Below are 15,965 nucleotides of genomic sequence, written 5' to 3'. Positions count from 1 at the left end.
CATCTGGGCTGCTAACCTGGCTACAGCAAACCTTAAAGGGTGCTCATGACCAAACCAGGAGGAGAACCTGCTCCTGACTAATTAAACCGCCAGTTTGCACAAACCTACTCTGCATACAATCTATGTGGTACACAGCATAAAGAGGTGCACTAGAGGACTGTTCCCCAAGCAACTAAAGAAAAGGGTATGAAGGTTCAGCTGCTACAAACAGCTGGTGGCCCAATATGCATGGCTAAGAGCTAAAGTGTTGCAGCCAGGAGAAGAAAGAAGAGGATGGAAGAAAACAAACAAAAAACAAGACCCAAGTGTTCTGAAGTCACCAAGTCCAAGCGAAGCAGGTTGAAATTTTTAGCAGTTGAAGGAATATTGGACGTTGGCAAGGCTGCACATACACAAAGGAAAGTGGTTGGGATGTATACAACGCATGCCTGTGTCCGTACTACTGGCCAACAAATCTCTGAGGTAACAAATATTGAAGCAGGTGCTGGTCCTGCCACAGTGTAGCAATTGTTTACAAACTGAAAATGGGAAAGTGTCCCAGAGCAAAAAATAATAATATAATTAGAACACAAAATGCACTCCGGCCTGCACTACTAGTGCCTGTTCAGGCAGGCGGCCCTAGTGAAATTCTGCCGGAGAACGGGGGCAGTTGAAGCGAATTTGCTGGTACATCAGTGCTGGCTGGAAATAGAAAGGCAGGCCCACAATAAGAAGTCTGTGCTCCCAGCACTCAACTGCAGCTCTGCAATTAGAAGACACCTGGCTCACCCCCAAGGAATATGCAGTGTTTAAATGACTCACTAACAAAGCAGCCAAGCTTTCATCATTTGTCATTGACACGGCCACCTCAGGGAGCAAATGGCACACGTGGGAGGTCATGCCATAATATGCAGCGTGGGGTCCCCAGCCATATCTGCCTTCTTCACCGAGTCCATGAAACACAATCTAATGCTATTACGTCCCGGCATGTTCTCATTGAAAGACCTCACGCCCTCCTGGAAGCAGCTCTTGTCCACCGCAGAGTGCAGGCTCTGTGGACAAATCAACGAAACGCTGCTTCATCCACTGTGCATTGGCCCAGCCTTGTTAACTCACAGAAAAAAACTGTTCCACCCACCCTTAAGAGCTGTGCAAATAAGAACATGCCAACCAGCTGTAATCACATTACTGGGAGGGGCATCTGTTCAACAAGCATGTAAGAACGTGAGATTTTTGAACATTGCTGCCAAGGAGCTGGAAAAATCAATCCATGACCCGATTCTCCATTCCAGGCTCCCTGTCGAAAGCTGAACAATGGTTATCCTTAAGATGTAGCAGGCACATAGTACTTTTAACTCCGGCACGTACCATCAATGTTGCCCGTTTATACTGCTACCCGTCCAGGTGGGTGACTATTACAAAACACAAACATTATATCATCTCATTCCCCTAGATTTTTCGGTAAAGTAAACCGCTCCTTACTCATTATACTAAAATAGCAGCAAAAAAGCACCTTAAAGGAAGAGGTTTGTACAGCACGTTTAGCACTTTTACTTGACCAAGATCTTAGGTCACTTAGGACACTTAGTCTCAGGGGATCCATTTTTGAAGCAAGCTTTGGCCGATTTTTAACATTCAGAGGCTAAAATTTTGACTGATTTTATTAAGCTTCAATCTTGTTTGATCTGTTGGTTCAAAAGCCTAACTTGATTATAGGCACAGTTTTTTAAAGGTGTTTTAACGGACACATTCCATCATCATTGCAGTTTAAAAAAATGTGTTTTAAATGTATATGTTATGGTTTTAATTAACTATGCATGATAATAAACGTAAACAATCCGGCCTTGCAAATATGAATTGAACAACATTTTTTAAATGAACATAATCAAGGGTTGGTTAGGGCCATCACAAGCAGCAAACAGAAATAGGAATCTTCCTCAGGAGAATATGGAAACCATGTAACATGCTGGTCAGCTCCTTCTGAATTGTTTCCGATACATTTTTAAAACTTTCTAATGGGAGAAGTAGTTTATCAATGAAGTACTATGTACTAGTTGGCCAGCGATAAACATCAGTTATCTTTCAGTAGTGCCAAGAGGCTCCTTTCGGGGTGAACAACGCCCTTTAGTTCATTATTAATGTGCCACAATTCTCTGTAAAGGAAGTAGACAGGTTAGGAACCACCTATCCTGCAACTGAATTGTTACGCATCTTTGCACACACCGTCATGTACAATCTCCATCAGATAACACACAGCTTTTTCCGAGTGTATTGGGACAGAACGAGAAATCTGAAGAAAACTCTTGCGTTGAAGGCAGGACAGCTGGATAGATCCACATACTAGCGCCCTACAAGAGTCCTTGGAACCAGAACATCAGAAGTAGTACTGACAGCCCATTGCTTTACTGCTAAGTCTGGTTTTCAGTGACCAGATATAAAGATCTATGTACTTCTCCGAGTTAAGGAGCACTTAAGCCTGGTGCCCTTTAGACAAACTTATAAGATGAGACAAGCTCGTAGCACCAGTAACTTCCTGCGAAGCTTCATTTCAACTCCTGGGGCTCTGATCCCCTCACCTAGTTTCCATCCTCGAGCCTCACCGAAGCATGTAAGGAATGCCTGATGTGGCTCCTAGAATGTTCTCACGTCACTTAAGAACTTCTATAGAATTTATCAGGACTTGATGAGTCTACACCAATGCCAGTAATGTTTCCTGCCACTATAATCTCAAGGTTGCATCAGTACTCCTAGAGGTGAATAGTCAAATATAGTGCAAGTAATGAAAGTTAGCAGTCCCTAAAATCTATTTGACACTCGGCACATTGGATTTAAGAATAACTTTTGCTATTTATGGCAACCAAAAATCTAGGAAATCTCTAGCAGTCATACAAAAGTGAAACCCAGCAATTAAAATACATAACTTTGTGGGCAATTCTTTTGCATTATACCACATAAAAATAAAGTATTTACAAATCATATAGTCATATATTCAAAAATGTTTTCCTGAAGTCTTTATTTGTTGCGGTAGTGAGATATGTATTCACGAAAGATCTGCGTAACTAGGTGCAGCAGATTTCAGTGCTGTAACCAAGCGTGTTTCTTTAGAAGCATCTAATGCCGCACTCTCTCTGAGGGCAGGTTAGACTTCTGTGTAAAGCACTGGGGTGGAATGCTTCAGGAAACAGCTTCACCTTCCAAACCATCTTAGTAGGACCATGTGGTCCCACTTGGCATCCAATAAGTTTATCAAAATGCAGTAAAATCATACAGCTTGGCATTTCTGTTGTGCCTGAAATGTATCAGTTTCAGTCTTGTGACATCTTTATCCTTTGTACAACATAATGTACTTTGCAGGGAAGTGATACGTATGGACAGTACAAAAATAAGTCTGTTTGTACAAAGCTGTTGATCCTCTGAGAATGTGACGTGGGTTTAAGTACAGCCTGGTGCAAATCCTGGAAGACCATCAGCCCATACGGATACACCTCTTCGAAGCCTGGAACATCTGCACATTGGACAAACCTTCCCAAGAGCACAAAGACGTTCACTCCATTTGGTTGGTGTCCAGCTCATCCAGGAATCTCCGACACTTGCCCATCAGGACCTTGATGGCTTCACACACAAGAACATCAGGAGGCAGCACACCCGTGGACTCCACAGAGACTGAGAATAGAAACAAGCACTTCTGTAATTACAGACATGCAATTAGAGCAAATAATCAACTATTGCTGCATCATGGCACACTGAAAGGCAAATACCACAAGGAGGCAGATATTAATTTCAGGTTCTGTTAAAGGAGATATCCCTCCAAAGCCAAAAAACTTAGTTCATTACTGCTGTTACGTGTTGCTCCCACATATTAACTCCAGTATGGAACTGTGCCACCTGTGACCATGATGAGATAAGGGAATAAAGAATTTGTGGTGTTCTATAAATCGCCAAGATTAATCTCGCTTCCTCTCCATGCCAGGTAATGGGCACCCACAACTCTGCAGAGCAATCTTGCTTCATCAAAGGTAACACTGAGAAAGGGGTTTAAAGGAAACTACTTGATGTCAAGAATGGGGTACTTCAGGGATTTACAGAAAGTATGTGAATGCAATACCAATTTTCTTTTGAAATGGTGTGTGAAGGGTTAACCAGAAGATCTGGCTATTATTAATTTGTAATAAAGACAACAAAATCCTTGGGTCCAAGTTATCTGAACAAAAATACACTAACAATATTACACAGACCTAGCTGTGGGATAATCCCCTTTAGGACGAAATCCCTCACCCACCAAAGGTGGCATGCTTCATCATTTGGGAACACTAGTCACACCAAATGGAGTGTCTTCCACAAGTCGGAAAATGTCTTTGGTGTCTTTGAGATAAGTAGGCATCTTTAACACTAGTGGCCGAAGGAAATGATCCACAAATGTAGACAAAGGTTCTAAAAGGGATCCCGACTCGGAGATGATGGGGCGCCTGGGTGGCAGTCTCTGTTCTTTATGTACTTTGGACAAAGCATAATAGTAAGGAATCACTGGATGGGGCTTGATTAGCTTATGCTTATCAACGCCAAAGACATTCTCTGACTTGTGGAAGACACTCCATTAGATGCGACCAGTGATTACCTGGTATCCTTTGATGTGGAGTCCCTATACACCTGTATTCCTCAAGATGAGACACTAGCGGCCATACAGACACTGTTGGAAAATCGAGACTCAGATACCATCACCCCTGTTCAATTCATCATACGCTGTGCCCGCCTGGCCATGAGAGAAAATTTCTTTCAATTTGAAGACCAGCTATTTTCACAAATATTGGGAACTTTAATGGGCAGCGTTTTTGTCCCTAGCCTGGCTAATCTTTACGTGCACCTGTTCGAACAGGATCATGTATTTGGCGAAGAAAATCCATATAAAGATTACATACTTTTATGGAAACGCTATATTGACGACGTTTTGGTTGTCTGGAGAGGCACTTCAATCACCATTACTGAGTTTACGGTGTGGTTAAAGAGCCGGAACGATTTTCTAAGATTTACTTGCGAGTACAGCAACATCAGCTTACCTTTTTTGGATATCCGCATTTTTCCCACAGATGGGGGTCTGGGCACTGAATTGTACAGGAAACCATGGCCAGGAACTCCCTTTTGTCGTGCCAAAGCTACCACCCTAAAGCCGTTTCCAACAATTTGCCGTTTGGGCAATTTCTACGGATTAAGAGGAATTGTTCCTCAACCTCCAAGAGCATGCCCAAGACTTGGCTTGGCAACTAGATGCGAGGAATTGCCCAAAGAAACTGATCAAGAGGTCAATGAAACGTGTAAACAACAACAACGAGGAAGCACTAATTGAGCAAAGCGGACCAAAAGAAGGCAGTCCCAGACTCACGTGTCAACATTTTCTGCAGTTTTTCCAACAGAATTAAAAATAGTATTCTTTCCAATTGGAAGATATTGAACATTGGGAACACCTCTTTATCTCCACCACTGTTTGCGTTCAAACGCAGCATGAACATTAAGGATCAGCTGGTGCACACACGTCCACGCACTAACAAATCAAGTAACCAGAACACTCTGTGGCATTTACCTGCTGTCAAAGGCCATTTCCCTTGCAGCATGTCCACTAGCAGAACACATAGTCCATTGACATTGGAACCACACAACCGTGGACTTTGTCTCAGCACACAAATTGCAATAGTGACAGGCTCATCTACCTAATCACCTGTCCATGCTCTTTGCGGTACGTGGGCATGACCACCGGGAAGGTGAAAACTAGTATTTTAGAACATAAGAGCACCATCCGATGTAGAAAGATTGCCACCAAACTCACCAGCCACTTCCTAGAAACCAACCATTCCCCGGAAGACCGTAAATGGACAGTTTTAGAGAAACCATATATTCCTGCTCATATCACAGACATCTTGACATACTTGTTCAGGTGTGAACAACGGTGGGTGCATAGGCTCAACAGTGCTAATGTGGATCTAAATGATGAAATCCCATGGGTTTCCCGGAAGGCTTCGTGACTTGCTTCGATGCCTCAAGTTTAATTTCTTTGTCACTAATCGCCAACATGACATATAACAGGAGATTGGGTGTGCATTAGACTTCATTTATCGTTTTATTTTCTTGGCACATTTAATGCACTGTTATGATAACCCTGAGATTACAGTACGCACTCTGCTCTGCCCTATACAGAGAAATGTGACTCATCGTTTGTAACGTACTTTTCTTTTGTAAGCATGATTATGTTACTCTTTGTTTACAGGCGTGTGCTACCCGGCCTGTTATGCCTACTCAATTTTTGAAAAAGTATGTATTTTGTGAGGGCACTGCTCTTCCATATGACTGGGACCAATACTGGTGTTATTGTCCTACGTTTGTGTTGATGCCTCGTCACACTTTCACGGTCAACTACATTTCCCGATTGACATTAAGCACAGCACGCAGGCATAGAAGATTAGCGTTTCCTTGTGCTGCACATGCACGTTAGAGTCTAAATCCAGTGGGACGCCACACCTGGTTTGAATTCGCTCAATTACAGTCCGTATTTAATGAGCGTCCGACACCATGTCTCTTACCTCCGGTCGCAGACTCTACCAGCCTGTGGTACGGACGGAGAGGTAAGTGACTCGTCAGTTTTATGCCTTTTCCGGTGTATCGTTAGAGACTCCTCTTGGATATATTACCGAGTCTGACAGCACCTTGCTCTGTCTTGCCATTGCTACTAGAGAATGTGTACTCTTTGGGTTAGAGGTTAAAATACCCTATGCAATTATTTTCCCGGGCAGCGTCACTTACATGCTTTGGATATTACATATGAGTTTCACTGCAGTTCAGAGCCATTGGATTAACCAATATGCCATACTATGAAAAAATAAAACTGTTCTATCAGAATACTTGATGATAATTGGCTATAGGGTTCCTGTCTTTTCTGTCATGATCCCAGGCTTCTTATTCCCTGCCAACTGGCCAGAATGTTTTCATCCAGTACAGCCTGTTAATCGGGGTTACCAGCATTTTGGTCGATTGATTCAAGGTTTTTAACAAACCATGGGTTGACTTGTTGTACTAGTTCACTCTGATGGTGGTGTTTGCCGAATCTGTAAAAAGATTTCATTTTTAACATACCCTGGGTTTCTATTTTTGAATAGATTCTTCTTCCCTTTGCGATTCCTGCCTGCCTGCCTGTTCACGATTGGTATGTGGTTTTGAGACCTTGTGAATATAATGTCAATTGACACAAGCACCCTCGATACATTTTTCATAGAGCTGTGCCCGTTCCCTGAGCTGTTGCCAGGTTGAGGTGAAGCAACATACCCAGTCGTTATGGGTAAGCATGAAGTATTGTACTTTTTGTGTTTGTACATATGAGGTGTAGTCTGTAGGGGCAGCTATCTGTTGATCCCACCTACAGTGTTGTCTGATGTTTCTGTCTGTATAGTTAAGGTCACTGACATTATCTCATGTATCTGTCCCTACTAGGTACAGTCACCTTCCGCAGAATAGGAACTGCAAGTACCATTGGTTCCGTATTTTTCTAATCCGTTTTATATTTTTCCTGTAACACTTTTCACTTAGCAGCAGCATCTTTGAGGTCCTGAAGAAAGCCTTGCCCGAGAAAGGGGTATTTTGGCTGAAACATGTTGACCATAATCTCTCACCTCACACATGCAGTTTAAATCTATACCGTAGGTGCACTGTTTTTTAATTCTGGCAGCGAGAGTATCCAAATAAAGCATGTACTGTGTTCTCTCTAGCTAGTTTTATCATCACTTCACCCACGTTACTTTATCCTTTGCGCTGCGTCCTCACGCACACTATATGTCTCATTTGGTGGATTTATAATTTCCGTATAGAGTAGACATCACAACATCCCTGTGCTCCTCCCTCTCAGAGAGGGGGTTGTAGCCCTCAGAGGAACTAGGTCTTGCCTCCGAGAGGAGAATCCCAAATGATGACGCATGCCACCTTTGGTGGGTGAGGGATTTCGACCTAAAGGGAATTATCCCCCAGCTAGGTCTGTGTGATACTGTTAGTGTCTTTTTGTTCAGATAACTTAGACCCAAGGATTTTGTAGTGTTTATTGTATTGTAGCTTTAGGGATGTAATCCTTTGCAGGTCTTTAAAACTTTCCCTAGGACCCTCCCTTCAAATCTCCTTGTTGTAGTATTATTTATACCCTATTCTCTCTCCTTTGCCTGCCCTACCACCAATATATAGACCAATTCTGAAATGAACTCTTTGGGTTTTCCTTCTTCTTACTCCCAAGTCCTTACGGAAAACAAAAGAGAGAATACTGTAGATTACAAATTGAGAGTGTAATGAACAACTCATGAAACTCACAGATGTAATGGTCGCGAACCCGTGCCAGGCGAACCAAGTTTTTAAACTCCTCATGGCGAAAACTTTCACGACTGCCGGTGTCCATTCTGGAATTTGCAACTTTTGCCACTTTCTTCCCTGTGTGCGGATAAAATAGTTTTGAGATGATAGATGACTGAACAGAAAACAACTTGTCAACAAGCATAGTACTCTACAGTGCATACTCCATTAGCTACAATTCATCATAGTAAATTAACAAAATATTTCATATTTCACCACTTAGTAACATGTTCCAAGGATCAAACAGGGCAACTCCTTCTAACGGAGGGGACTGAGAACACGCAGGTTTGTACTTTTTCTAATTCTTGCTTACGCTGCTTGATGTAATTAAAAAATATGTAGCTAATGAAAGGCTGACGCACTAGAAAAATGATGGACGCCCCAATGGTAAACTTGTCTGAAGCCCACATTTTAGTTTAGTCACTTTGATGTTTGGCATTTCAATATAGACAATGCTGAATGTGCGTTTATATAGATGCGCCCAGCCCGTGGCAGGCAAGTTCACAAAATTAAGAAACAGGAACAAAACAAACAATCCACTGACGCAGTAGTTTGAAATGAGAGCTCATTGTGAATCATAAGACAAGTTCAGCAGAGGGCCAACGTTCTAAGATATAACTTCCAAAGGGTGAGGTGAAGCGTCCTAACTGACTCCTTCCACTTTGAGTAGTATTGCTAGATATAGTGTGAATTTTAGATGGCAGGGCCCAGAAGCCCTGCCAGAACCAAAGACCTAATCACTGTAACGCAAACATGCGCTGCATACCATTGACCATCTGAATCTCGATGACCCCAGGAGAGAAACAGTGTTTGAGCTTCTCTGCCAGCTCACCCTCCACCGGCGCCAGCAGTGTGATCTCAGGTAGAAGACGGTAACTGGCAGTGGCCACTGGAGAGAACTTGGCATGGTCCTTACCTAGGAAGGTAGAAGACAGAGAACAGAGTTAAAAAGCAGGATGTGAAGGGGGAGAGAAACCCATGAAAAGTTGAGTAGTGGCAATCATGGTTTTATATCAATGTCTAGATAACAAGCCAGAAGGCACCAACAAAGGAACGTACCCTTTATCAAGGATCGTAACAAACAGGTGTATCTTCACACTTCTGAGAGTACTGTTCATGCACAGATTGGACTATTTCACCTCCAAGTGATTTTAAGTAACCACAAAGATCATGTAGCGCTACATAAACATACACTCTAAATAAATGTGTAAGCATCCTTGAAGGCCCACAACAAGCAACATTGTGAAGTTGCTGACAGGTTCTGGAATCAATACCTTAACTTTCTCAGCTGCACTTGAGGTTAAGCTAACACCTCAGATTAATTTGTTAAACTAGCAGCTACAAAGTTTGAACTCTTTGCCCTCGCCTTTATTCATTCTGCAAATTGTACATCGACTTATACTTGAATCTTTTTTTTCTCAGGTTTCCTCCACCGGTGCCGACTGGCTGCTGCCCGCCTTTTCCGTCGTTCCCACTCCTCCCGGCGCTGCGCGCCCCTGCCCCCCTGCTTTCCCATTGGCCACCCCGCTCCCGCCTCCCAGCTGCTCCTCCCTCTCCCCCTCTTATGGAAGCCGCGCAGTGGTGAAGGAGCGACCTCTGACCCTGCTCGCAGGCAGGTCCTTCCCCACACCACCACACGGCTGCCAGCTGCTTTGTGCCGGATACTTGTGCTGTTCACTTCTGCTCCCGCTGCCTGGTTCCCTACATCCTAACTGTGTCACTGCTATCTCTTTTTTCTCAGGTTTTCTCCGCCGGAAACCACCGGCTGCTGCCTGCCTTTTCCCGCCAGTCCCACTCCTCCCGCCACTGCGTCCCTGCCCCCCTGCTTTTCCATTGGCCACCCCGCTACCGCCTCCCAGATGCTCCTCCCTCCCTCTCCCCCAATTATGGAGGCCGCGCAGTGGTGAAGGAGCGACCTCTGACCCTGCTCGCAGGCAGGTCGCTCCCCACACCACCACACGGCTGCCAGCTGCTTCGTGCCTGATACTTGTGCTGTTCACTTCTGCTCCCGCTGCCTGGTTCCCTACATCCTAACTGTGTCACTGCTATTTCTTTATTTCTCAGGTTTCCTCCGCCGGTGCCCACGGGCTGCTGCCCGCCTTTTCCTCCGCGTTCCCACTCCTCCCGCCGCTGCGTCCCTGTGGCCCTGCCCCCCTGCTTTCTCATTAGCCACCCGCTCCCGAATCCCAGCTGCTCCTTCCTCCCTCTCCCCCTCTTATGGAGGCCACGCAGCGGGCGCGCCAAAGGCAAACCCGCCTGCGCCTGTCCGCGCCTGGACCACACCCAGCGCCAGAACCCCTGGACCCCGCGAACGCCACAACACCAGACTCCGCTACGACGCCAGCACCCTCTACGCACTCAACGCCGGCCGAAACCACACCTGCTTCCAGGCTGCCGTGAAACGGACCCACGGACCTTTCTCCTGCCACACCTGCAGCTTCACCTGCGTCAGAGCCACCAAACCTCTAAGGACTGGATCCAACCACCTCCGCTGCATACTCCTCAACACCCGCTCCGCACGCAAACACGCCGTCGAGCTCTGAGATCTGCTCGACACCTCAGCCCCAGACGTGGCCTCCCTGACCGAGACCTGGTGGAACGACTAATCGGCACCCGACATCGCCATAGCCATCCCGGACGGCTACAAGATCACCCACAGGGATCGCGCCAACGTAAACGGAGGAGGAATAGCCATTGCCCACAAGTCTACCCTCCAGGGCCACACCCACGCAGACGACACCCTCAACACCACCGAACACCTGCACTTCCGGATCCACACCGACCCCAACACCACCCTCAGAGGAACACTCATTTACAGACCCCCCCGGACCACGAGCTCAGTTCAGCGACTCCATCGCCGACCTCGCCAGCACCCACACACTCGCCTCCACGGACTACATCCTCATAGGGGACCTGAACTTCCACCTCGAGAACAACAACGATGCCAACTCCGCCACCCTGATTGACAACCTCGGCCTCAGACAACTCGTCACCGCACCCACCCACGCCGCCGGCCACACGCTGGACCCTGTCTTCTCCACAGGCACCCATGCCGCCTTCGACCACAGCATTGTTTCAGGTGCTGACTGAATTTATTGATCACGATATTTCAGATAGATGGTTAATTAGTGCCTCATGCAGAGCCCAGCATTTCCAGCCACACCTGGAATGATTAGTACAAAGTTAGTCAAGTGATGGTGTCTCATATTCAGATTTATACCTAACTATGTTGCTGCATAAATATAAACTGGGCATGTGCGAGCTCTTAAAGAGATTATCAAAAAATTGAAGACCTCAACCTATTGAAAGACATTATGTAAACTTCATCTGTAGCCCAATAACAGATCTCCAGTTTTACTCAGAAGGAACATGTGAGAATGTGGATTAATAACTAGTGGGATGTTATGAACACAGGGACAGTTTGCGTTTAAGCCTCTTATTTTTATGTCTTTTTCCAAAGTGTGAAGATTTTAGACACATGCAAAATGTTGGCATCTTGTCTGCTTACTATCTAGACTTTCTGTTTCCAGTAATGGGCACTGCCATAACATCACGAATGCTCAGTATATTAGCTGAAATGTTTTTAATTGTCGGAGCATATTATCAATATGTAAAACGAGACACAGCTTTTATCTCCATGTTGGTTTAGTCTTTTTGATGCTATAGTGTCTGCAAGTGCAATCTTGCAATATAAAGATAAGATCAGTGATAAGAAACTACAAAAACTCTGGTTTCGGACCATGAAGTAGAGGGGACTTAGCACTAGGACTATCAAGCCAGAGATCTCGCTGGTTTGCAGAGCCAACCAGCCTCAGTCAGAGGAGACACAAGAAGCAGAGAAGTGTCCTTTAGCCAAGCACTGTTCGTCACTCATGGGCAAAGCTGTGGTAGAGAACAGCTAGGTAGCTATTTCTTAATGAAAATAGGTATGCTGTGTGATCCATCTAAAGAAACTCAAAAAACAGACTAGCTATTTACTGCTTCCCCTAAAATATAGCGTAGCGCAAAGAAATAGCTTTTGTGTGTTTGGAACTTGTTAACCATAGTAGAAATGATCTTACTTATTGATGAAAGAGGGTTTGGTGTTCCACTGAGTTCCAGAACTAATCTTGTGGGACTGATCATTACCAGATCTACTTTCCGCACAATGTTGCTCAACGGGTCCTATACGGTTTGCAGTCCAATTGGATTTCTAATTTGCATTGACTGGGCTCTTGCTCAGGGTGTCAGAACTCCTACCACCTGCAGATTCTGGGGAAGGGGAGCCCAGATCGTATCATTTTGGGCACAACCTGGGTAAGAGGAGCACTCCCACAAAGTAGTCTAGTTCTTAAGTAGAAAAGAACAAATTTCGATGAGAAATTCTAGACAAACTCCTACTAGGTATGGCGTAAGAAAAGACCTCGCTCTGAAATATACAAATAAGCAACATAAGCAGCACCAAAAGAAAGCTAAAGTGAAGAGCTCAACAGTAAAATTCACAAACATAAAAGAACACATTGTGACTAAAGCAATGCCTGAATGGTAAACATTTGTCAAGAGAATCCGGGCTAATGAATTGTTGAAGTAAAGGTCAAAAAGGCCCTACAAGAAACAATGGGAAGAAAAACAAGCATTTACAATGCAATGGTTTTGCCTTTGTTAAAGTTAGAGCTATTGGCATTGCTCTTGACATTATTTTTATTTATGTTTTTTTTTAACATAAATAAATGGCATTGTCAGGCCCTTGTCAATACATTGAGTTGCTCCCCCATCATTTAAAGCTGCCCTAGAAAGGGTGCTTGTTCTGGCGGAGCCCCAAACTCTGAATCCAAAGTGTAATGCGAGGGGGCACCCAGTTAGTTGCTTGTTTTTTTTTTTTTTTTTAAACCTTTATTGTACAGAAGGCGCTCACAGATACGGGCCTACAACCCACCGGGCCGGCCACCACAATAAAGAGACATACGAGGCAATACAGGAGTGACAACAGGATATCTAAATAGCGCATATGAAGGCAAAGGTAACAAGTCTTCGAGCCGCCATCGCGGACAGGATAAGAGTAGGTTACTTTTATAATGAAAGAAAGGGGTTCGCAGGATAAAAACAATCTGTAAAGTCCAGAGGGCCGCGGTGGGCCGTGAGCAAGCCGAAGTTTCGAATACAGGAAAAGACCAAAAGAACCGTCACATTTTGGCAAAGGCAGAAGGTGAGTCCCACATCAATAACAATCACAATCGCTGCTCAACGCCCTCCCACCACTACCATGGCACATAATAGTAAAACAGCGAAAAGTACGCTTACACAACTAAAAGCCCTCCGTTACAACAACCCAGAAAAGGAAAGGAAAAATGGGGGGGGGGGTTGGGGGGGGGGGGGGGGGAAAGGGAAAATAGGGGAGGAAAAGGACATCGGAAAAAGGAGGGAGAAAAAGAGAGGGCGCAGCGTCAGTGCACGCCCCCCACGGCTAACAAAGCACCCAATACTAATTCGGCACAAGGAACTAGTGGCAACAGGAGAAATGAATACGTAGTAAGTCGTGACAGCAGACGTACCAAAAGGGCCATGCCAGCACAAACACCCCGGGGGGCGACGTGCCGACACCGCGCCACGAAATAAGGGAATACATAAGAGCCATAGAACCAAAAAAAGGAACAAGGGAAATACAAGAAAACAGACCCCTCCCCCACCCCGCACAGCCCACCCTGCACCCCTGCAGAAGGCTATGGCCTACCCCCCAGCAGCGTGCCTGTCGCCCTAATTAGAACCCGAAATATAGAAGAAATATGGAAGAAAGAATCACTTAGATAAAAAAAGGGGGGGGAAGGGAAAACAAGGAAAAACAGCGGGAGAGGAGCCACACAATCAAAACCCTTTCAGCTCCCACCCTCCCGCCCGAAAATACTCAGAGCCCACGGGAAGATAGTAAAACACGGATAAGCTCCAGGAACGTAAAGAAGTATCAAATATAATCATACAATTATAAACGGATCGCCCAACCATACCACAAAATAACAGTCCACAGAGGCAAGATCAGCTCAACCCTGTCCTCGTTTTTCGCAAACTGTAGTAGTCCAACGAACCAGGAACCAGATCACATGGAGCCGGAGTCGAATCAAAAATACACTCAAATCAAAGTGATCGCGATCCGGATGATACAGATAGAACAGGAACCACCTCAGGCAAAGCAGGCACAGGTCCGATGAGAACTCGGGGAAAGCCGGTCCAGCGGCACAGTCACAGGATTTTCGTTTGGCCATGTGAGGCAAAAGAGGAAAAGGAGACCCATCGAGGTCGGTCCAGATGGGATCCGGCTGGCAAACCTCCGGAGCAGAAGGAGGCACAGGATGAAGAAGGGCAGCGGACTTCCGTACATCCACACCAACAGCAGCCTCCAGGTTCACGACCCCAAGGAAAGTTCCAGCAGCACACAACAGAGATGAAGCCGCCCAAACCAGGGGGGGTCCGGCAGGTCCAACCAAGGGACCTCTCTCCAGGATAGCGACAGGTGCGGTCATGTGTGCCCCCCAGGAGCGCAGGGCGGCGAGGATGTCGCCAAGTGTAGGCTCACCTTTGCAGTATTCAGAAAACGTGCCGTGCGGCGGATCCGCATCGCCAGTCCCAGCAAGGCCGAGAGTCATGGGGCCGGCCGCCATCTTAGAAGCTCAGCGGGGCTGCTGCCAACACAGATCCCCGCCCGGATACCAGCGGGGCAAAACAGGACACCGGCAGCCGCCAGCGGAGGTGCCACCAGGGCAGAAAGGGGGGTCACCAGAAGAAGGCGATGCGCCGGCACCCCACACGCCGCCGGCACCGTTCTCCGAGCCCGGGCGGAGGAACTCAAAATGGCCGGGCCGGAGAACAAAGGGGGGACGAGCCAGATGTACGGTGAACCCCGTCCACGGAAGGCAGTGCCCCAACACCAGGCCGCAGGATCGCCGGACCAGGCCCGGGGGGCCGCAAGCGGTCTATTGGCACATCGGCCTCTCCGACCGACTCCACACCACCACCAAGGGCCGGCAACCGCGCCCTGTCCAGCCCGGGCGCCGCCAAGGAGCGCCAGGCCCGGCCGCTCCGGAGGCCCCGAAGCAGACAGGGGCGCAACTCAGGATCTGCAACACCCAGGAGCCACCGGAGTAAACGGTAAGTGTCCGTGAGGTATCGTCGTTCCACAGCACATCGTAGAATACTTCCCGGGGCAGGATAAAGTACAGGATAGTCGTTGTAGACAGGAGAGTGAACGGAGCCGAGCTAAAACGCGGCCATCTCGGACGCGAGCTTGGCTCCTCCCCAGTTCGTTGCTTGTTAATCGCTACTAACATGAAGACGGATCTGTCTGCATGTTACCTGTTCTTTGCAGCAGGCATCTTAACCCTCAGTGCTGCATACCACAAATAGAAACTTCCAGAGTCAAAGTCTTTATTAGACAAGCCTCTGCTCTAGACAGGCGTAATGTTAATCACTGTTCCCTGAACATTGTTCCCCACACATTTCTGGATATGGAAGTGGCAGCAGGGCCTTTTGTTCCCATATATAGTGGCAGAACAGGCACCCCCATGACAGATCAGTACCCGGTGCGGTCGGTCCCCCCCAGAGCCGGCCCTGAGCTGAGCAGCAGCATGCGTGAAGCCAGGGCG

The 15,965-nt window shown here is 46.5% G+C and overlaps 1 protein-coding gene across 2 annotated transcripts in view; it reads right to left on the bottom strand.

Moving 5' to 3' along the window:
- Positions 1–1,622: 1,622 nt before the first annotated feature.
- POLR1C (RNA polymerase I and III subunit C) overlaps positions 1,623–15,965 on the bottom strand; it is a 143,338-nt gene continuing 128,995 nt past the window's right edge. For both annotated transcript variants that reach the window (XM_078647445.1, XM_078647446.1), the window contains 3 exons: positions 9,119–9,268; positions 8,314–8,430; positions 1,623–3,642 (listed from right to left, as the gene is read on the bottom strand). In XM_078647445.1, coding sequence (XP_078503571.1) covers positions 3,524–3,642; positions 8,314–8,430; positions 9,119–9,268 — 386 coding nt within the window. In that variant the 3' untranslated portion in view covers positions 1,623–3,523. The remainder of the gene's footprint in view (positions 3,643–8,313; positions 8,431–9,118; positions 9,269–15,965) is intronic.

This window comes from Lissotriton helveticus, chromosome 6, assembly GCF_964261635.1.
Source record: "Lissotriton helveticus chromosome 6, aLisHel1.1, whole genome shotgun sequence".
In the NCBI taxonomy this organism is placed as follows: domain Eukaryota; kingdom Metazoa; phylum Chordata; class Amphibia; order Caudata; family Salamandridae; genus Lissotriton; species Lissotriton helveticus.
Note: the sequence above shows the minus strand (reverse complement) of the source record. Positions and strands in the feature narration are given on the sequence as shown.